Source organism: Spermophilus citellus, assembly GCF_964194105.1.
Source record: "Spermophilus citellus genome assembly, chromosome: 1".
Lineage (NCBI taxonomy): Eukaryota > Metazoa > Chordata > Mammalia > Rodentia > Sciuridae > Spermophilus > Spermophilus citellus.
Genome location: NC_138182.1, coordinates 39,619,372 through 39,643,347, shown reverse-complemented (window position 1 = coordinate 39,643,347; position 23,976 = coordinate 39,619,372). Strand labels below are relative to the sequence as shown.

Here is a 23,976-nt window from a genome sequence, read left to right as displayed (position 1 = left end):
AGAATTTTTCCATATGCGATAAAAATATTATCCAAGAAAACACAGTAAACGAAAGATGAATAAAACTACATGAAGGAACATCATAATCAAATCAGTTGTAAAAAAAAAAAAAAAAACAAAAAAAAACAGATCTTAAAGCCACCAGAGAAAAAATAGAGTAAAGATAAGAATGACATCAGATTTCTCATCAGAAACAATGGAAGGTGGAAGACGATTGATTGGAGCAGTGGCTTTAAAATACTAAAAGAAAAAACTATCAACCTTGTGTTCTTTACCCATTGAAATTGCCTTTTTAAATCAAAGGTAAAATAAAGATTTCAAACATACAAAAGCTGAAAGGTTTTATCTCCAGTCCTGATCTAAAAGACATGTTAATTGGAATCCTTCAAGTAGAAGGGAAATGAAACCACATGGAAACCTAACACCTGTACAAGGAGCTAAATGTATCAATAATGGTAACTACATGAATAATTATATGATTTTTAAAAAATATTTATTTTTTAGTTATAGGTGGACATAATATCTTTATTTCATTTTTATGTAGTGCTGAGGTTTGAACCAAGTGTCTCACGTGTGTAAAGCGACCACTTTACCACTGAGCCATAACCTCAGCCCCTTATAAGATATTTTATTATTATTTAGATTTCTTTAAAAGATAATTGATGGTTGAGCAAAAATGAGCACAGTTTGTGGAGTTTGTGACATATAAAAGCAAAATATACAATAACAATTGAGAAAACAACAACAAAAGGGGTGAGTTTGGAGATTTGTTGTTTGAATACCTATGCCTGAAATGTATAACTTAAAGGTAGATTGTGATAAAATGCATGTTATTAATACTAAAGCAACTACTCAAGTAGCAACAAAGTATTAGCTTATAAGTCAATAAGACAGACAAGTTTATAATAAGAAATGATCTAAAACAGAGATAAGGAGAAGGCAGCAGAGGATACATGAGACAAATGGAAAACAAATAGCAAGGTAGTAGACACAAATCCTGACATATTAACAGTCACATTACATGTAAATAATCAAAACACAATTAAACGGTAGAGATTGTTTGATTAGACTTCTAAAAATCAAGACCCCATTGAGGCTATAGCTCAGTGGCAGAGCACTTGTCAAGCCTGTGTGAAGCACTGGGTTCGATCCTCAACACCACATAAAACTAAACAAAAGCATTCTGTCCATTTACAAATACAAAAAAAAAAAAATTAAAAAAGGAATCAAGACCCACTTCTATGACATCTGTAAGAAATTCACTTTAGGTATAAAGACACATGGTAAAATTATAGAAAAAGATATACCATGCTAACACTACACCAAAGAAAGCTAAAATCACTGTGTTAGATAAGCAGTTTGATGACTGAAATACAGTATTACCAGTACTACTGGGTTTTTTTTTTCATAATTTTAAAGGGATTAATTTAGTAAGAAGACATACAATCTTATAAATTTTTATGCAACAGAATGTAACATGGAATGTCGATGTTTCTTGAAAACAAAAGAATCTGTGGATTTTTTTGAATTAGGCAAATATTTCCTGGATACAGTGTCAAAGGCACCATCAATAAAATGAATTGGTGAATTGAACTTTCTAATTTTAATTTCTGCTCTTCCAAAGACATTTGTAAGACTACAAAAACAAGCCAGGCTGAGAGGAAAATCTTTGTAAATTAGTTAACAGGTAAAGGCTGGTATCCAGGATATATAAAACTCTGTCAAAACTCAAGAAAAAAACAAACAATCCAGTAACAAAATGGGCAGAATGAATTGAATAGATGTTAAACCAAAAAGCTCATGTGTAAATACTCAATGTATGTTTGTTTCATTTGTTTATCTCATAACTCTGCATTTTCCAAGGACATTCTGTTTTTTTTTAACCTATAAAAATAGCAATTTCAAATTTGAGGGTATAGGATACTTTCTTAGTATGTTGACTAGGCTGAAATCTCCAAAGGTATTTTCAAAACCTTAGTAAACTTGATTACTTTACAAATACTTTCTTATAGTATCTAGTTTTATTTGTTTCTAATTTAGGTTAAGAATGTATTCACATCTGGAATGGGGCCTTCAAGAATGAGCTACACCTTATGTTATTATCAACTTGACATCTTTATTATAGATGATTACTTAAATAAAATAGTTTAGTCTTAAATCTGTATTGTCTTTTGAGACTGGCAGCATGAGCTTAGCCAGGAACTAGTTAGAAATTTGTATTTCAGAGCCCTATTCTACACCTATCCAGAAACTCTAGATGTTGGGCCCAGCATTCTGTTTTAATAAGGTCTGCAGGTGATTCTGATAAATGCCAGAATTTTAAAACTATGAACTGAGAGCAGCAGTGGAATTTCATAGATGCTTGGGATACTGGTAGTTATGGAATTTGTTTTAAAAAGTGCTACTCTTAAAATTTGTGTTTCACATGTCCATTTAACCTTTTTAAAAAAGAACTAAACTGATATTGAATACTAATTATTGAGACATCTGAAAGTGATTTGGGATGAAGTATACTGATTTCTGCGACTTTGAACTGCAATTTTTAAAAAGAGGTAGAAGAATATATGTAAAAAGGGAAAATGTCTTTAGAATCCAAATGGCAAATATGAGTGTTATTTCAGCCTTCCTTCCCATAGCTTAAATTTTTGTATAATAAAATACAAATCTTGCCATGACTTACTTAGTTTTTTGTGGATTTTCTTGAATTAGGCAATGAGAGAGTGAAACATCCCAGAATGGGCTCCTAGATATAATATTAATGATGACTGGTAATGAAATTTTAGTTATCCTAACAGCAGTTATAAATAAAGATATATAAGACCTAGCTTCACTATATTGATAGATTTATTATTCTTAGAAATAGAGATTTTTTTTCCCTAGTCAAATTAAAGTGGATATTAAAATGTGATATCATTAATGATCTCTAAATAACCCTCATTGACTCGTTATTTCAACTTGAAATGGTTTGTCAGTTATATGTGATCTAGTTAATGTCACTTTTAAAGACATAGAATTTTCTGGTTTTCAAAACATTTTATTTTCAAGTGATAATTAAATGTTCCATACTTAAATTAAAAGAAGTTTAAAAGGACATAGTAAACAACAGTCAGGTACTTTTTAGTTATTTATAACATTAGGATTCATTTTGACTTAATTATAAAAGCCTGGATTATAATTTGCTTCAATCAGTTCCCAGTTCTACTCTTTGTCCTGCCCTCTTCCCTCTCTCTGTTCCCCTTTCCTCTCCTCACTGCTCTTTTTATTTACTTTTAGTTTTTTTTTTTCCCCGTTGGTTTGGGTTCTTTCTTTTTTTTATAGTGTTTTGTGAATATACATGATAGTGAGATTGATTCACTTTGGTATATTCATTCATGTACATAGTCAGATTCTTTCCACTGTTCTTCCCTTGTCCCCTTGCTTCTCTTTCCTCCTCATTCCCATTCATATCGTCCCACATTTTTTCTTCAGTTTTGATGGAACCCCTACTTTCCCTTTCTTTTCTCTCTCTTTTCCCCTTATTTTGGATAAGCTTCTGCATATCAGAGAAAACATTCAATCTTTGGTTTTCTGAGTCTGGCTTATTTCACCCAGCATGAGAGTCTCCAGTTCCATCCATGTACCAGCAAATGCAATAATTTCATTCTTTATGGCTGAGTAATACTGCATTGTGTATAGATAACCACATTTTCAGTATCCATTCATCTGTTGAAGGGCACCTAGGCTGGTTCTATAGCTTGGCTATTGTGAATTATACTGCTATAAAAAGATTTATTCAGAGATACATAATGAAATATTTGCAAATGAAATTATGGAATGACCTGAATTGTTTCAGAATAATACAAGACAAGAAGTGAGTGGTGGTATAAATGAAACTAGACTGGCCATGAGTTGATACAGTTGAAGCTGAGTGATGAATACATTATGCTCTTAAGTTTATTTTAGTGTATATGTGAAATTTCACAATTTAAAAGATTTAAGAAAGATAAAAGTTAAATTGAGCTTTTTAAACATGATCTGAAAACCTAACCTTCACTTATTACAATGTTTCTATGGAAAACATTTTTCAGACATTTTCCAGGAATGTTGGAGGACAGGCTGTATCTTAGTTGAATATTGTTTTTTGACATAACAGTCTTAGTTGCAGTCTTTTCTTATGCCAAATCTTGTACCAGTGTTCATTTTATACTTGCAGGGTCCAAAGAAATGAAGGAGTGATAGTAGAGAGAGAAAAATTGGGAGCTGGCTTAAATATAAGTCTTTTGAATAATTAAAAGTTGTCTTTTTCCCCCTATTTTATGTTAGTCATACATTGATAGCTCTCTTTCCTTTCATCTTCCTATTCCCCTTTTATGTTTTATATAAATTTATAAAAGAATATAGATTTATTTTATAAATATAAAAGAAAAAAAACAATTGTCTAAAACCTCATAAAAATTCACATTAAAATGTGGAAATTTGGACTGGGGATATAGCTTCAGTGGTAGTGCTCCCCTTGCATGCATAAGGTGTTCTGGGTTAGATCCGCAGCATTTCCCCCCAATCACAAAAGTGGAAAATTAAGTGAAATAATACATTTAATTAATTACATGTTTTTTAAGAGCCATTTCTGGAGTACAGAAAAGATACCTTCTTTAACAAAGAGTGCTGGGAATACTGGAAATCCATATGTAGCAGGATGAAATTTAACCCCTGCCTCTCACCCTACACAAAACTCAACATGTATCAAAGACCTAGGCATTAGACCAAACACCTGCATCTTCTAGAAGAAACTGTAGGCCCAACTTTCCATCATGTTGTCTTAGGAACCTATTTCTTCAACAGGATTCCAGAAGCGCAATCAAGAATCAATAAATGGGATCAAACTAAAAAGCTTCTTTACAGCAAAGGAACCAATTAAGAACATGAAGAGACAGCCTGCAGAATGGGAGAAAATCTTTGCTACTTGCACCTCAGATAGAGCATTAATCTTCAAGATATATAAAGAACTCAAAAAATTTAACACCAAAAAAATAACCAAATCAATAAATGGGCCAAGGAACTGAAGAAGAAATACAGTCAGTCAACAAGTATATGAAAAAATGTTCAACATCTCTACCGATTAGAGAAATGCAAATCAAAACTACACTGAGATTCCACATCACTCCCATCAGAATGGCAATTATCAAGAATATAAGTAATAATAAATGTTGGTGAGGATGGGTGGGGGAAGGTACACTCATACATTACTAGTGAGACTGCAAATTGATGCAACCATTCTGGAAAGTAGTATGGAGAAAACTTGGAATGGAACCACCATTTGACCAAATTATCCCACTCTTCAGTATAAACCAAAAGGACCTAAAATCAGCATATTACTCTGATGCAGCCACATCAGTGTTTATAACAGCTCAGTTCACAATAGATAAGATATGGAACCAACCTAGGTGCCCTTCAACAGATGAATGAATAAAGAGAATGTGGTATATATACACAATGGAATATTACTCAGACATTAAAAAAAAAGAATGACATTATGACTTTAGTAAATGGATAGGTCTGGAAACTATCATGCTAAGTGAAATAAGCCAATCTTTAAAAAAGGCCAAATGTTCTCTGTAATATGCAGAAGGTAACACAAAATAAAAAGGGGGATAAAAGTTCATTGGATTAGACAAAAGGAAAGAAAAGGGAGGAGGGATGGAATAAGAAAGACAGTAGAATGAATCAGACATAACTTTCCTTTGTTCATATATGAATACGTGACCAGTGTAACTTCACATTGGTACGACCACAAGAATGGGATCCTAATCAGAATAAATTGCACTCTGTATGTATAATATGTCTTTGGGAGATAATTAAGATGAAGTCATGAAGGTGGTAGTCCCTATGATATAGTAAATGTTCTTATAAGAAGAGGAAGAAACACCAGTACTAATTCTGTTTCTCATGTGAGAATACAGTAAGAAGACATCTGAAACCAGGAAGAGGACTCTGTACAGAGAACCATATCTGCCAGCCTTGAGAACTGTGAGAGACAAATATATTTTAAGCCATCCAGTGTGTGGTATTTTGTTACAGCAGCCTGTGTAAGACAGTTTACAAATGTTTTCTCCTATCTGAAGGTTGCCTTTTCACTCTGTCATTTGTGTCCTCTACTGTGCAAAATTTGTAAGTTTGATGAAGTCCTGTTTGTATGTTTTTTGCTTTGGTTGGGTATGCTTTTGCTGTCATTTCTAAGAAATCATTGCCAAGTTCAGGGTCATGCAGGTTTTCCACTGTTTTCTCCTTAAGGAGTTTTATAGTCTTGGTTTTTACCATGTTAGATCTTTAAGACATTTCAAGTAATTTTATGTGTGGTTTAAGAGTCCAACTTCATTCTTTTTGTTGTGGAAATCCAGTTTTCAAGACACTATTTGTTGAAGATCCTGCCCTTTCCCTATTGAATGGTCTTTATACTCTTGTTGGAGATCATTTGACTGTATATATGGGAGTTTATTTCTGAGCTCTCTGTTTCATTGGTCCCTTTGTCTTCCTTTATGCCAGTACCACCCAGTTTTGATTCCTGTGGCTTTGTGATGTTTAGAAATCAGAAAGTTTTTCTTCCATCTCCTCTTTCAAAATTGTTCTGGATATTTAAGGTTTCTTGAGGTCATATGAATTTTAGGATGGATTTTTCTATTCTTGCAAAAAGAATGTTGGGATTTTTCAAGGATTGCATTGAATCTGTAGATCACTGTGAGTAGTGTGGACATTTTCTCTATATGAAGTCTTTCAATACATGAACATTGGATATCTTTCCACACTTATTTTAGCAGTGACTTGTAGTTTTAGAGTGTGTCTTTCACCTTCTGGGTTAAGTTTATCCTTAGTATTTTATTCTTTTGATGTTATAAGTGGAATCTTCTTGATTTTTCAGATTGTTCATTGTTAATATGTGGCAACACTACAGATTTTTGTGTATTGATTCTATATCCTGAAACTTCACTGAATTCACTCATGAATTCGAATATTTAGGGTTTCTGCATATAATATCTGTAAACAAATTATTTTACTTTACATTTAAAACAGCCTTCCCCCCACCCCCTTTTTTCTTGCCCAATGGCTTTGGCTACAACTTCCATCACTATGTTGAACAAGTAGCAAAACTGAGCATCCTTACCTTGCTCTTGATCTTAGAGGAAAAGCTTTTATCACTGAGTATGATCTTCCCTCTGGGTTTTTCATATATGGTCTTTATTTTGAGATGGAATCTTTCTATTCCTAGTTTTGTTTTTTTCCATGAAAGGGTGTTAAATTTGCCAAATGCTTTTTCAACATCAACTGAGATTATCACATGGCCATTTTAACTTTTAAACATTATTTTGTTGAAGACTAATATACACAGAGAAGTACATATTTAATCAGTACAACTCAGTTAATAATTCAATGGTAATAAGCATATGACAGCCTTCAGATCAAGACAGAATAGTACCAGCACCACAGAAACTGCCTTCATGCCTCTCTCCTATCCTCATGCTTTCTTCTTCCCAAAGGCAACCACTGTCCTTTCTGTTTTTGAACCTTAAAGTTATATAGTATGTATTATTCTCTATTTTTCACTTGCATTGTATTTGTGAAATTTATCCATGTTATTCCCTAGTTCATTAATTTTTATCGTCATATGTAGTCCATGGAATGAATCAACCACAATTGATTGATAAGGGGCATTTAGGGTACATATGCTTTTGTGCTATTAACAATTCATGCTGATGTGTACCTTCTCATGCTTGTCGTTTGGTCCACATGTACATGCATTTTTATAGTATACATTAGGAGTCTAATAGCTGAATCATATCTGGTTCATAGAGTATGTATTTGTTTATCTTCAGTAGATAATATAAAACTTTCCAAAGTGATTTTGTGAGTTTTCATTTCTTTTTTTTTTAATTGGTTGTTCACAACATTACAAAGCTCTTGACATATGATATTTCATACATTAGATTGAAGTGGGTTATGAACTCCCAATTTTACCCCAAATGCAGATTGCAGAATCACGTCGGTTACACATCCACAATTTTACATAATGCCCTATTAGTAACTGTTGTATCCTGCTACCTTTCCTATCCCCTACTATCCCCCCTCCCCTCCCCTCCCATCTTCTCTCTCTACCCCATCTACTATAATTCATTTCTCTCCTTGTTTATTTTCCCATTCCCCTCACAACCTCTTATATGTAATTTTGTATAGCAATGAGGGTCTCCCTTCATTTCCATGCAATTGAGTTTTCATTTCTATTCCTTGGTAAGTTTGCAATTGTTCCATAGCTTTACTGCCACTTGATATTGTTGGTCCTTTTCATTTTTATCATTTTAATATTAGATGCATAATGACATATCATTATGATTTTTAATTAGTGTTTTCCTACTAATTGATAGAGAATATTTACAGGTTTATTAGGCACTTGACTTGAATTTTATGAAGAGCATATTCAAATCTGTTGTTACTTTTCTATTGTTATCTTTTTAATCAATATGTAGAAGGCCTATAAATATTTTAAACATGTTCTTTGTTAACTATATTTGTTTGTAAATATCTTCTCTCAGTCTGGTTTGCATTTTATTCTCTTAAAGATATTTAAATGTAGTTCCATTAAATTATTTTTTCTTTATGACTTAAGAAACATATATCCTATTTAAGAAAACTTTTTGTGTCCCATGGTTAAAGAGAGATTCTGTGTTATCTTTTAGAAGTATTTTTGTCCCCTTACATTCAGATCTATAATCTATCTAGCATAGTTATTTTAAAAATATTGTTTAATTTAGCACTAAAATTTCAAACTTAGAGAAAATTTGCAAGAATATAGTACAAAGATATCCAGGTTTTCTTCACCCACATTCCCCCAATGTTAGTTTTTTACTCATTATTGCTACATAGTTCATTGTTGATATGTAGATATGCTAGAGCCATCTTTACTTGTATACAAAAGTTGGTTGTTAAAAATTCAGAAATTTTTAGTCATCTTTTAAACCAGTATATGCTCTACATTGTGAATGGGTATAAAGTATTTTTACTTTTAGCTTCAACTGGGCCATTCGGTGGGGTATTTATCCCATGGACATACATACAAAATACTACAAATCATTCCTACTCTTTTTCTTTTCTTTTTTTTTTTTGCATATATTAAGTAGTACGTTATGAAGAACAAAATAGATGCATGACTAAAACCAAGAGTCTGCCCATGTCATAAGATAAGATGAAAATGTAGAAAGTAAGTAGTAACAAAATTAGAAGTGGATTGGAAGAAGAGACTGATAGTATTCTCTACACAAAGAATGAAAGGAATTTCTAGGTTGTTAAATGCAACACTTGCAGGGCTGAAGTTTCCATAGAGTATAAAGGGTATGGTCAACAACAACAATAAAAAGCTTATGAATGAAATTATGGTGTCTTGTACAAGTTTTTTTAAAAGAATGCTAATAAGGATGGTAATATTAAATTAACATAGCATGTGGCTTCATACTCAACCTGTCATAGCATTTACTATTCTTAGAATTAACTGGAAGAATCAGGGGGCTGGGGCATTGTTCAGTGGTAAAGCTCTTATCCAGCATGCACAAGGCTCTGGGGTCAATTCCCAGCTCCAGGGGAAAAAAAAAAAAAAAACAGCAAGGATCAGAAGAAACCTGCATTTCTATGTGTAAAGCTTATAGTCTAGCTCTTAAAACCAAACTATGGTTCTATCCTCAATATTATATTGTAGAATGTAAATTAATAATGGGGTCTGCAGCTTTAGTTAAACATATTATATGGAATATTACAAGTAGAAAATACAATGACAAAATTAAAAACACCCAATGGGTTTTTAAATTTTTAATAAATTTTTTATTAATTAGAAAAATGAGCAGGGTAGGGTGGTGCATGCCTGTAGTCCAGCTACTTAGAAGGCTGAAGCAGGATTGTTTGACCATAGAAATTTGGGGCCAGCCTGGACAATATAAATGAGACACTATCTCTTAAATTAAAAAAAAAATTATTCCCCAACAATACACACAAAAAAATAAGAAAAGAACATGGAGTCATGAATTGATGGTGGCCAAATTATATTGTTGTGTGTACATACAAATATGTTGTAATGAATCCCACCATCATGTACAAATATAATGCACCAGTAAAAGAAGTAGAAAAGAAAGAAAACTGAATTACGTACAAAGTCTCTGTTTAATCATGTATTAACTTCCTGGATGTTTCTTCTTACACTAAATTTTGTGACATGCAAGAGGGAAGATAATACATTGACTCTTTCTTATCTCATAATTCTTCCTATATTTCAAAAATAGAAATTATTTGAAAAATTTAAAACACTCAGCATTTTCACTGAACTTGAAGTAATTTAATAATGCAGATTGTGCCAGACATTAATTTGCTCGTAAACACACACATACACATACATACGCACAGGTATACATAAATAAATGCTATGGTTAAGTAACATGTATTTTCATGAGACAGTTAAATAATATAAAATGATCCATACAATGGTTTTAGGTATGAAATCTTTAAATATACCTGTATTGGATATTTTAAAAAATCTTAGAGCAGTTTTTATATACCTAAATGGAAAATTATTTTCATGTTAAATCAATTTGTATAAAACTTTCTGCAAAACTTGAAGACTTTTAAAATAACATGAATTCAGTCTCATAAAAATTAAATCTATTAACCCTTAGTACTGAATGATAGAATACTATAGGCACTCCAAAATGTTTATTTTGCCTTTCAGAATAAATTATTTATTATTTATGATTGTGCTCAGTTTTCAATATCTTAGATGTAATTTACTATTGTTTAATTGGTGGGCATTGTATATAGTAGACTAATATTGCCTGTGACACATCTTTTCTATTTATATGAGTCATATTGTATCTACATTTAAAGACTTCTAAATGTATGTACTTTTATCACAGAAATGATCAAATTCATTGAAAAGAGAATATCAAGAATAAAAATAAAACCTTGCTGGGCACAGTGGCACACGCCTATAATCCCAGTGGCTCGGGAGGTTGAGGCAGGAGGATTTTGAGTTCAAAAGCCAGCCTTAGCAACTTAGTTAGGTACTAAGCAACTCAGCAAGACCTTGTCTCTAAATAATATATAAAAATAGTTGCTTCTGAAGTGTTTCACTAATCAGTGGTTAAGTCCCCCTGGGTTCAATCCCCAGTAACAACAACAAAAGTAGTGAAACCAGATGATTGAGTAATGTAAAAGCGTAAAATTTAAGACTTAAAGGTTTTTTTTCCCTAATCCTAAGCAAGTTTGTCTACCATTTTTTTTTCAAAGAAGGAATGAAAAAAATCTTAAATTATTCTTGTTCCTCAAAGTAAATATTATGGTGATGAAGAGGATGGGTTTTCATAATTACCTTGTCTATCACAGACAAAAAAAAGCTAAGTGGAGAGTTGCCTTATTCAATCATTGTATTTTAGTGCCCTTGTGTTTAGTTATTAAGTACTGGTTATGGTTAAATTGAATAAATATTATGTAAAGGTGAAGCAAAAGATAGACGTGGAATTTAAGTAGAGGGTTCTAATATATTAGCTCTAATGTATCTTATGAGCATTGGTTAGGTCATAAAAAATATATTACCTTGAATGGTCTATAGTCAACACAGTATTGCAGGATTTTTTTTTTTTTTTTTGACAAGAATATCCTGTTAGCCAGGTGCTACGGCACATGCCTGTAATCCCAGTGGGCTTGGGAGGCTGAAGCAGGAGGATCATGAGTTCAAAGCCAACCTCAGTAACTTAGCAAGGCCCTAAGCAACTCAGTAAGACCCTGTCTCTTAATAAAATACAAAAAAGGGTTGGGAATGTGTATCAGTGGGTAAGCACTTCTGAGTTTAAAAAAAGGGTAACAAAAAATCCCTTTATGTTATAAAATGAAGACGAATCTTGAATGTGTTATATTTTAATATATTTAAACATTGTATACATAAATGGTTGTATATTTTTTGTTTTTCAGAGTTGGAGGGCTATCCAGTATATTAATGTCTTATTGATAATGGCAGAACATCCACCACTACTGGATACAACTCAGATTTTAAGTAGTGATATTTCTCTTCTATCTGCCCCTATTGTAAGTGCAGATGGAACACAACAGGTAAGGAAACCAAAGTGTTTACTTCCTTATGGCTAGTACACGTCTGTTTCTTCCACACAAGTGCAAAATTTAACACAGAATTAAACTTCACTATAATTGGTTCCTGCTAATTTGTGTTTTGAACTCCAGTTAAAATATTGTTTTTAGAGATGGTAAAATAATGAAACTGTTTTTGAAGTTGCTTCTGAAGTGTTTCACTAATTAATGGTCAAATTTTTCAAGTGTTATTTAGTTGCCACTAAATTTGTTTTTGTTTTCCTTTAGATAAACAATTTACTAATCCTTGTACGTTAATGATTATTCTAAATCATTCCTTCAAGACATTATGAAATTATGACTTAATGATACAATTAAGGAACTGCCTACATTATAACATAATAAAATTTATCTTCTTTTTCTTCCCATTATCTGCCCTTCACCAGACCCCCACCTTCCAAAAGCAAATACACAGTTCCTAAAAAGCTGATATGTTTTCCTAATACAGGACTTTAAAAGTGTAATTCTATGGTTGCACTAACTTATTTCCCCAGTATCCTAAAGGGATGGGAATAATGGGTTTTCATAAGTACCTAGTATGCAATGTGCTGATGTCTAGTTAGGCAATGTGTTTAATTTTCACAACTACTTTATATGCTAGGTATTTTAATGTGATAGGTGAGGAAACAAAAACTAAGGATATTACAAATGATAATGAGGAGGAAAAGAAATAGTTTGGGTATTTACTATATCACCGACATCATGTGAATTTTATGATCTCATGTAATTCTTTCAGCAATTCTGTAAGGTACACCTATTCTTATTTTTGTAAATGAAAGAAAATGAGTTTCAGAAAGGCTAAAACGTAAACAAGGTCATACAAAGTTTTTATTCCTTTTACAGATATTGTCTCCTTGGGAAGTTGTTTATTTGTTTGTTTAAGTCATAGTTTATTACTTGACAAATTCAGTATCTATTCTGGACAATTTTTTGACAAGATTAGGGGTTACTGTCTTAACTTTGCCATTAAAAAATCATTAGTGGGGGCTGGGGTTGTGGCTCAGCAGTAGAGTGCTCGCCTAGCACATGCGAGGGCGTGGGTTCAATCCTCAGCACCACATAAAAATAAATAAATAAAGATATTGTTTCCAACTAAAAAATAAATATTAAAAAAATCATTAGTGATTGGCTTGGGTTCTAAATGTTTTCTGTTTGTATAAACGTGACAAAAAAGCATCATGTCCTGGTTTTAATTTTTACATGTGCTCAGCTTCTAGCAACAACTTCATTTCACTAACTTGCTTTTCATGGTCAAATTTAAGTCTGTTAAGGTTTTTTTTTCCCACACAAAAACAATAGGTGTGGCAGATATTAACTTACTTTTACGAGACTCTTATTTTTTGTTATAATTTTTTGCTTCAGGCCAGTCACTGGTTTCAAGTTGTTGATAGTCTATGCATTGAAAAACACATCTATTAAGCAGCGATTATATTGACATAATTACTATGTTGTATATTCTGTTAAGGAGAAGTACACCAGGCTGAAAAACTATCTTATTGCTCTCAAGACTTCTTTCTCTGATTCCTTTTAAAAGGATAGATAGTCTGTTGGTAGAATTTTCTTGAAATTTTGAGGGTACCATGGCTGACATGTAACTGTAGTGGTGTAGATGGATATAGAGAAAGGATCTGGGAATGGAAGAATCTGCTGGAGTAAAATTTAAAAGATCAAGTGGGTCCAGGAGTTCTATAGGATAGGGTTTTGGGTAGGGTAAAACAAAGCAAAAAAAACACGTTTCAGGAGGTAAATAAAATCCCTGTATTCTAACTATCAGGAAGAAAGCTAAAGATGAGTGGAAAGAGCATTGAATTTAGTTGATAGATTTGATTTAGATGACTTAAGCCAAAAATTTTAACTTATCCCTTGGTGTTTACTTCTCTAAAAAATGGAGGTAATGTGGGCTGGGGTTGTGGCTCAGCAGTTAGATTCTCAGCACCACATAAAAATAAGTAAATAAAACAAAAGTATTGTGTACAACTACAACTAAAAATAACAATGGAGGAAATGTCTTCTTAGGGTAGCTGTAGTTATGAGGGTGAAATGAGTCTGAAAGAGCTCAGTAAATGTTTGCTAGATCCAATTGAAGCACTCAAATGTTTTAAAAACTAAAGAAACTATAGATATGCAGAGTCAAATCAATAGAAATAGTTTGCAGTAGATTAGAAAACTAGAAAAATAATTATGAAGGATGCATACTATACTGTAAATCTGAAAGTGTGAACCAATAGCCATGTAGAATGTATAACAAACTAAACAAAGATAGATAACAATTAGAGGTAGAAATACAATAAGTTTGACAGTTGACATTTCTTTACTTTAACTCAAGAACTTATTGATATGCTGAGTTTGAGTTTGCCGGTAGAGACCCAACACTTGGTTGATGCTGGATTAAAACAGTGAACTGAAAAACAATTCCAGATAGAGAAAAGTGTCATGTATAAGAATGATGTTAAAAATTTAGAATAACAGATATTTCACCTCTTATCTTTACTTTCTTGAGAATATTATACTATGTGGAATGATTTTTATTCTATCTCTTAGGATCATATTAATTTTGTTACAGTTGGCTATTTAAGATTATCTGTCTCACTGGACTCAGTGGACATGCCTGTAATCCAAGTGGCTCAGAAGGCTGAGGCAGGAGGATCATGAGTTCAAAGCCAGCCTCAGCAACTTAGTGAGGCCCTAAGCAACTTTATCAACACCCTGTCTCAAAATGTAATATAAAAAGGGCTGGTGTGGTGGCTCAGTGGTTAAGTGTCCCTGGGTTCAATTCCCCAGTACCAAAGGGGGAAAAAATTAACCTTAGATAATTACAGATGATGCTAGTCTGTAACTCCAGCACTTTGGGAGGCAGAGGCAAGAGGATCACAAATTTGAGACCAGTTTGGCGTCTCAGCCAGATTCTGTCTCAAAAAATAAGTGGTAGAGCAACCCTAGTTCAATCCCCAGTACTACAATCAATCAAAAATAAACCTCAGGCTTTTTTTTTATCAGAATTCTCTCTATTTCTTTAATCTCTTTACATTATTTTGTAACTTGTTTTATTTGTACCCACAGAATTTTACTTTATGGAGATGACTAAGAGAAACCACAGAGACCAGTACTACTGAAAGATGTTTATTACTTATATTTCCCAAAGAAGGCAGGCAAAGCTACAGAGAAAGCATCAGATTTTGGTCAGGAATTAGAAGTAAGAACTGGAAGAAAGCCTAAGCCAAAACCTTTACTGGGAAAGCCTTCAGGGAATAGAAGGCAGAGTAGAGTAAATAATCTAGGATTGGCTAGTTTTAATAATTCCAAGAGGCTTTGGGCTATAGAGTGGTTTCTGATTGCCTGTAAATAGCCCCACAATGATTTCAAGCAGGTCATTGGGACTGAAAATTTGAGATTGACAGATAAATGAGAAATATGTTCCTGGCCAGACCCTTGATAAAAATGATCTATTTCTGTGAAGAGGCAGTCTTTCCCAGGCAGATTGAAATGTTTAAGGGGCTCAAAGCTGAGGAAAGAAAGTATCATTAAGTTTTCAAAACCTGAATTATGGTCTTGTTAATGAGAAAGCTGAGGAAAGAAAGTATCATTAAGTTTTCAAAACCTGAATTATGGTCTTGTTAACAGAGGTAAAATAAATAAACAAGACTTGAAAGAATAAAAATTTCCCCAGGCATTTTCTTTGAATGTTCAGGTAGATAACAAGACCATTCACTAAAATAAATCTTATCAGTCACAGTAAGCAAGATTATTATTTTTTGTGTGGGGGGGGTTTTGGTTTGTTTGTTTGTTTGTTTCTGGTTCCAGATTAAACCCATGGTGCTTAAGCACTGATCCACATCCCAGCCCTTTTTATTTTGTATTTTGAGACAGGGTCTCTGTTGCTTAAGGCCTCACTGATTTGCTGAGGCTGGCTTTGAACTTGTGATCTCCTGCCTCAGGCTTCTGAGCCACTGGGTTTACAGGTATGCGCCACCGTCCACAGCTACAAGATTATTTTTATGGGAATAAACAGCCTCAATCTCAGTAGTTACCAAAAGGTTTATTGTTCATTCTGCATGTCCTCCACAAATTAGCTGTGGCTGTGCCCATATAATCTTTGATGAAATGTGGCCTCGGTATAGATGTTTCTGGTGTCACAGTGGACAACATACTGACCTCTGTTAAAACATTGCAGACCTGCCATCAGTGGGCTGGGGGAAATCTTACTTAAGGGAAAGGCAACAAATATTTGTTAAAAAAAAAAAATGAGTCTTCCACAATGAAGATAACAGAAGTGACAGCATGTTTGATATTTGAGAGAGTATAAGAACTTCATTTGATTTTGAGGTATTTTGGGCTGTAATAAAAAAGATAATAAATACCATTTGAGCTCTTACCATGTATCAGATACTGAGTTAGGCCCTTTACATTTAAATATAATGTCTTAAGAGACTAGTAGAATTAGAGAAGTATTCAGTTATTTGTAACTAAGTTAATTAAGTAATAGAGCATCTGAAAGGCAAAAACCAGGATTCAAAGCTAAATATGTAAGATCCCTAATCATGTAACGTGGTCTTAATCTCTATACAAATAGAGTTTAGATTCCAAGAAAAATACATTATTTAAGGCAGAAATATAGAAATTATGAGAATACTAAGGGTAACAAAGCCATTGGTATTTTTTTGTTGTTGTTAATTTATTACTCTGTTGATTTTTAAAAGCCCTAGCAGTTGAAAAAAGGAAAAAGCATGTAATTCCAATTGTACATACATGTACATCACAGAAGAGAAAATTCTGGACACAGGAAACTCTCCTTCCATTTCAAACTAAAGATTAGTTTGGGGTTTTTTAAATTTTATGTAAATAGAATTATAGAATATTGTTTTGTGTCTACCTTTTTTTACTCAATGTTGCATATATGGGATTCATAATGTTACTACCTGTAGCATAGTATTTGCTGTGTTTAATATTTTGTTACATGAATATGTATGTTCTAGTTTCTTTATTTGTTCTACTATTGATGAAAATTTGGGTTGTTTTCAATTTGGGGCTATCACAAATATTGCTTCAAGAACATTTTCACAATTGACTGGTTATACATGTGCATGCATTTCTTTGGGTATACTGTTGATAGTCAAATGCAGGGATCATAGGAAATATGTTTATTTGAATGGGAGCTGGCTTTTATTTTTATTATCTCTACTTATCCCAGAACACCTCAAAATCAGCTGAATTCCTTTCAGATTCCCTCAATACCAAAAGTATTGCTTCTTATTTCCCCAAAATTTCCACTGCCCATCTCTAGGATATGGTTATTTTTCTGCAACTCACTGATGGCTGAAAAAAATTTTTTTCCAAAGAAGCAGTACCAGTTTATACTTTCCTCAGCATTATATTGTTGGCAGTTGGTCTACAGCCAAACCAACATTTAGAATTGTGAGTCCTTTAGTTATTAAGGTAAATGTTTGTATCATTGGAATTTTAGAGGGAATATTCATGTGCCTCCTGTATAAATGAAAATAAATTTGAATAATAATGGTAAGAACATTTTCTAGGTTTTATTTACTGTTTTTGCTTTTGTGAGAGATGGGGAAGATCCTCTTATCCATGTGTAAGTTTTTTAAATATTTGGTTTGGATGAGTCCAAAATTAGCCAACTCAGTCACATAGTTTTTGTTGTTTAATAATTATTATTTTAAGTAATAGTAGTTCATATTTTCCCCTCGCCTCAAAATATGATTAGAAAAAAATCCTTTATTGCCACCACTGTTTTCTTTGATATTTTAAATTGTCTCCTAAATATCTTCCTGTGCCTGATCCCATAGATAGGTAGGAATTATGACTGTGACAAACCATAAATCATTGGATTTTAAATTGATTAGCTGTGATGATTCTCAAATAATGCATTTTTTAGGAACTAAAATACAATTCAACTTCATTAGCATTTACTAAAGTAACCACTCCTAAGTTAAGATGAACAAGTATAATTTCTGTCCCTAAAGATTTATAATTGTATATGCATATACTCCCTGCCATACCCACACATAATACTGTAAACAAGTATGTACCAAAAGTGCTTAATATTTGATTATATGTGAAAAAAAATTTTACTTTTTATAAGATTTCAACATGACTTTGAATTATCCATTATGCTTTTCTCTTGGGGAGCGTCTGAATAAAATACCTGTTCTTTAACTAGTGAGCATCAATCCCAGGTCTCATATTTGTTTCTAAACATGTTATTAATCACTATACATTTCTCTGTACAATTCCAAAACTAGCATTTTAAAGCTAAAACAGCTGGTGAACCTGACACATTATTCTTATTATATACAGAAAGGAAATTAGCTACAGAGTACCTGTATACAAAGTATACTCTCTTCCTGGGATGATTTATGGTACTAATTAAAGATTTGGGGGAAGAAGGAAGATTGGTGCTATGCTTTAAAAGAGGGGAATGCAAGTTAAAACCTCAATAAGGATTTAAATACAAGAAACCTGAGAAAGGTATGGAACCGTGGAATCCCTCATGCACTGCTGGCACAACCATTTTGGGGAGGAGGGTGATCTGGTAATATTTAATAAGGCAAAAAAGTATATACCCCAAATTTAACATATGCTTTTAGATGTATATCTTATAGAATGTTTTTTACATGTATACGAAGGCACGTATACATTCATTGCATCATGTAAGTGTTCCAAAGCAGGGGAATGGATAGATTTTAGAAGATTCATACAATGAAATATTAGAATACTGTATACCAGTATTCCAGTGTATGAATTTATGCTATGGATAAATCTCAAAAACTCAATATTGAGGGGTGGGGTTGTGACTCAATGGTAGAGTGTTTGTTTGCATGGGTGAGGCACTGGGTTGGATCCTCAGCACCACATAAAAATAAATAAGTAAAATAAATGTATTGTGTTCATATACATCTTAAAATTTAAAAAAAATCAATATTGAATAAAGTAATAAGTTATTGATATGTAAAGTGTGGTATCACTGATATAAACTAATCAAAACAAACCAAAACAATTAATAGAAAAATAGTTAAGTCAGCTTTCTGCCCCTATGACAAAATACTGAGAAAAGCTTAAATGGAGGCAAGATTTATTTTGGCTCATGATTTCAGAGGTTTCAGTCCATGGTCACTTGGCTCCATTGTTTCTGAGCCTATGGTAAGGCAGAACATCATGGCAGGGAGCATATGGTAGAGCAAAACTGCTTACCTCAAGGGATTGGGACAAGATGGTCCCTTCAAGGACACTCCTCTGATGATCTAACAACTCCTTCCCACAAATTTCCTCCCAAAACAACCATCAGCTGAGGAGCAAGCCCTCAACATGTGAGCCTTTGGGAAACATCCCAGTTCCAAATGATAACACATATGTATTTATTTGTACTACAAACAGGTACATTAAGAATATTTTTTAAAGGATGAAAAAGATAATGCTCTAAGTTCAGCAAAATTATCTATAAACTTGTATAGCTTACCTTCAAAAGAGCATCATTTGTCAACATAATTCTGGAAAGAATGGATATAATACTTCCTGAGCTTCTGTATATTTGAAATATTTTATAGTAAAAAAGCTAATGACATGAGATTATGCATTATAGACTGGGTATTTAATAAAGGTTTTAAATGTTATATTCCAAATTTTAGATTTGAGATAATAAGCAATAAGTAGCCAATCAAGTTAAAAAATAGATAATAAATGATAAGAATAATCCTCGAGGGAGATTATTCTGGCTAGGAGAACATGTAGCCATGAGATCAGACAGGAATCAGTGGCAGTAATGGCAGAAAGTGCTTTCATTTTCATGAAGTTGCTAGCTCAGTACAAGAACCAGGAGTTCAAAGTTGCTATACCCACAAGGTATAATCAGCTTCTAATTTTATATTTACTTATAATAACATGAATAATTCATGCTATCTCTGGAAAATAATGACACCTATTATAAATTCTATAGATTCTGAACTTGATCAGTAGAACAAAGAATCTAGCAGAGAGATTTCCCTAAAATCTTTAGGACCTTCAGCATTCACCATTGGTCTGAAATTGTCCAGCCAACAATGGAAACAGAAATTCAGCAAGGAAACAAGCATTGGCCCTGATCTCTCAGTAATCAGTGATTTTGCAGCCTTTCTTGGACTTGTGTAGAAAAGGCAGTGAAAGGTGTATTATAATAAGGATGGCAAGTCAACTCTTCATCACAGACAAGCATTCTTCCCACAAACCCAGTTGGCAGCCTAGATATTTCCTTTATTAGGTTTATTCCCTTATCAGAGCCTGCTCCAGTTCCACCAATCCCCAATGAACAGTATTTAGCCAGATGGACCGATTACATGGCTTTCCTTAAAAACATTTATTCTGAGTTGAAGGTACATTCAGAATCGTATATACTGACAAATATGGAAATGAAAATTTTTTATTTTCAGTTTATTGCGGATTTAAATACATCAGCATTCCTTACTAAGTATGTGAAATATGTGTATAAAGTATATTGCATACGTTTTGTCCTTAAACAATTCTCATTTTGTAATACAATTTGGTCAGAGCCATCAGTATTATGTGGTTAGTTTATGTTCCCTAGTGACCCTTAAAGTAAGCTCTCCTGCTTAATATAGAATAATGGTTATCAACTGTCGTCCCTGTTGCAGCATATACCACACTCCCATTTGTACCATTGATTGATGGTCGTAATGATCCATTTGGAATTTGAGGATGACTGCCCTTAAGGGCACTACCTGAATTGCTGGGATTATAAATCACCCTCTGGTGAATATGCTTCCCCCCCACACTCCTGAAAATAATTAGTGTAGAATACAGAAATCTAGCTGAGGAACAGATAGGCCATTTCCTTAGTATGTCAGTTTGTTAATTTTAGATTTATTACAAAATGTGAGTGCAACTATTGCTGGCAGTGGAGGGCCTGCTGTGAAAATGCAACTTAAGATGTTCATGTGAAGTAAATTCCATTTTCACCTTTCAGAAGAATGGTAGTGTGGAATGTATTACATGGGGAAAGATGTTATTACAAAGGGATACACTTTGTACAACTTTCCGAAGCCTATTGGTTGCTTGTCTTTATCCCTTGGTTCAAGTTGTGCCTTTTGTAGAATACTGGACAAGTTTTTCATCCCTTGTGTGACAACCCTCTGAATATTTGAAGTTTAAGATTAAAATACCCTTAGTTCATTTATTCTGCGTTTGTTCAATAAGTATTTAATTGACTCCTTTATAAAAAATTATTCAGGCTAATGGGTAACTACATCACTAGATGGAATGAAATCTGTTCTAGAATTGATTGGTTTCTCTGTCCATTCCTACACAAAGTAATGCAGATCTTTTTTTTCCCATCTTTTTTGGTGCATTACACATAGTGGAGGAATTCATTATTACATATTAGTTCATGTACACAATATAGCAATATATTTTGGCCAATATCATTCCTCAGTATTTGTCCTTCCCCTCTTTTCCTTCCTCCCCTTGGGCCCTTTCTTCTACTGATCTCCCTTCAAAGTAGTGTAGATCTTTTATTAGAGAATATCAGCTGTAGAAGTGGAATTAAAGGAGGGATCTGGTCTTTTTTTTTTTTAAGAAAAAGAATGAGTATGATAAAATTAAGATAGAATTTCAAGCCTGAAAGGGAATACAGAAAAATAATCTAATTTACATTTTTTACAAATAGAGAAACTAAATAAAGTTCACAGCTAATTACCTTGTCCTAGGTTACACACTGAATGGCAGCATCGAGACCAGAATCTAGATCTTCTGTTCCCGAGTTTCAGTCATTTTGAAGTAAAAAAGGAAATTGAGCTTAAATTCAAAATTTGAAAACATTTGATTCTAAGTAAATAATAGTTCAGTTGAAACAAATAAAGTAATTTGAAAATGACGCACCCTAATGAATGCCTTTTCAATACTGTCTCCTTGTATTTTTACTAGGACTGTTCATAAAACAGTAACTGAATCCATATGAAGAAATAGAGTATCCGTAAAAGTAACTAGGCAAATATATGTATTTTAATTCTTCTAATTTAAGAGAAATTTTCAGAGAGCAATAATTATACACTGTGTCGATTGACTTATAATGTATAAACATGTAGTTAATAATTGGCTAATGGCACAAAGGATGGAAGAGGGAACAGCTGTAAAGTAACAGTTTTTATATACAGTTGGAATTAGTAGGTACAAAGTTGTTATAAATTAAGAAGTTAATTGTAATCCTCAAGATATCTACTAAGAAAACAAATTAAAAGAATATAATAAAAACAGAACTCAAGTTAGAACATTAGGCAATGTTTAATATACACACAAAAAAGTAACAGATGGATTGAGAAAAAAGGCATAATATATACAAAAAGCAAATAGAAAAATGGTAGATGTAAATTCTACTTTATCACTAATCATATTAACTACAAGTGGATTAAACATAACAGTGAAAAGAGAGATATTGGCATGAGATAAAAGCCCATGGTCCAACTATGTGCTTTTTCACAAAGTATACACTTTTTAATCAAAGATACAAACCAACTGAAATTAAAGGATGAAAAAACATGTAGATGGGAAAATATACCATGTAAACTATAACCAAAGTAGAAGTGAATGTCTCTATAATTATAATGAAACTGTATTGAGATCAAAGAAGTAAACTTATAAGTCAAAAAACATTACCAGAGCCATTATTGATTTTATAATGATAAAAGAGTCAGTCTACCTAATAAAAGATCTCCACAAACACCTGAAGTGATAATTGACAGAGTTGAAGGAAGAAATATACAATTAAACAATATAGCTGGAAACTTCAATACTCTGCTTTCAATAATGAATAGAACTAGGGAGAAGGTCAGCAAGGAAAATAGGAAATGTAAACATTGTAAATCTAACAGACATCTATCTGTAGAACATACCACCACCAACAGGAACATATATAATCTTTTCAAGTGCACATGGATCAGTGTTCATGATAATTTTTCGTTGCTGTGACCAAAAGAACAAGAACAATTAGAAGCAGGAAAGTTTTTGGGGGGCTTGCAGTTTTCAGAAGTTCAGTTCATGGTTGGTCATTTCTGTAGCTCTGGGCCCAAGATGAGGCAGAAGGGCATGGCAGAGGAAAGCAGTTCAGGACATGGCAATGTGAAGTAGAGCTGTGCTCACCAGGGATTAAATATAAATCCCAAAGTCACTCTCCCAATGACCTACCACCTTCAGCTACACCTTACTTGCCTACAGTTACTGCCCAGTTAATCCATATTAGCAGATTAATCCACTGATAGGTTAAGGTTCTAATAATTCAGTCATTTTACTTACCTCTGGCCATTTTTGCATTGTCTCACACATAGCTTTTAGGGACACCACATATTCAAACCATAACACTAGGCCATAAAACAAACCAATCTCAAGAAATTTTAAAAGCTAGAAATAACACAATCTTTAAACACAATGGCATGAAATTAGAACTCAGTTATGCACAGAAATTTGGGGAAATCACATATATTATAAATTAAACAATATATTCATAAATAACTAATTGGCCAAAGAAGAAATCACAAGAGAAATTAGAATATACTTTCAGATGAATGGAAACAAAAATATAGCATACAAAACTATAAGTTACAGCTAAAGCACCGCTTAAAGGAAAATTTTTAACTAGGAAAGCCTATGTTTAAAAAAAAAAAAAAAAGATCTCAGATCAATAATCTAACCTTCCACCTGAAACAACTAGAAAGAAAAGAGCAAACTAAATCCAATGAAGAGGAGACATCACAACAGACCTTACCTAAATAAAAGGGATTATTAGAAAATAGTATGAACAGTTGAATGCCAACAAATAGATGCCCTAGA

General features: G+C 32.9%; 1 protein-coding gene across 2 annotated transcripts in view; it reads left to right on the top strand.

The window, feature by feature from the left end:
• Positions 1 to 23,976, top strand: part of FNDC3A (fibronectin type III domain containing 3A) — a 158,852-nt gene that overhangs the window by 15,133 nt on the left and 119,743 nt on the right. For both annotated transcript variants that reach the window (XM_081289268.1, XM_081289267.1), the window contains exon 2: positions 11,977 to 12,114. In XM_081289268.1, the coding sequence (XP_081145394.1) occupies positions 12,016 to 12,114 (99 nt within the window). In that variant the 5' untranslated portion in view covers positions 11,977 to 12,015. The remainder of the gene's footprint in view (positions 1 to 11,976; positions 12,115 to 23,976) is intronic.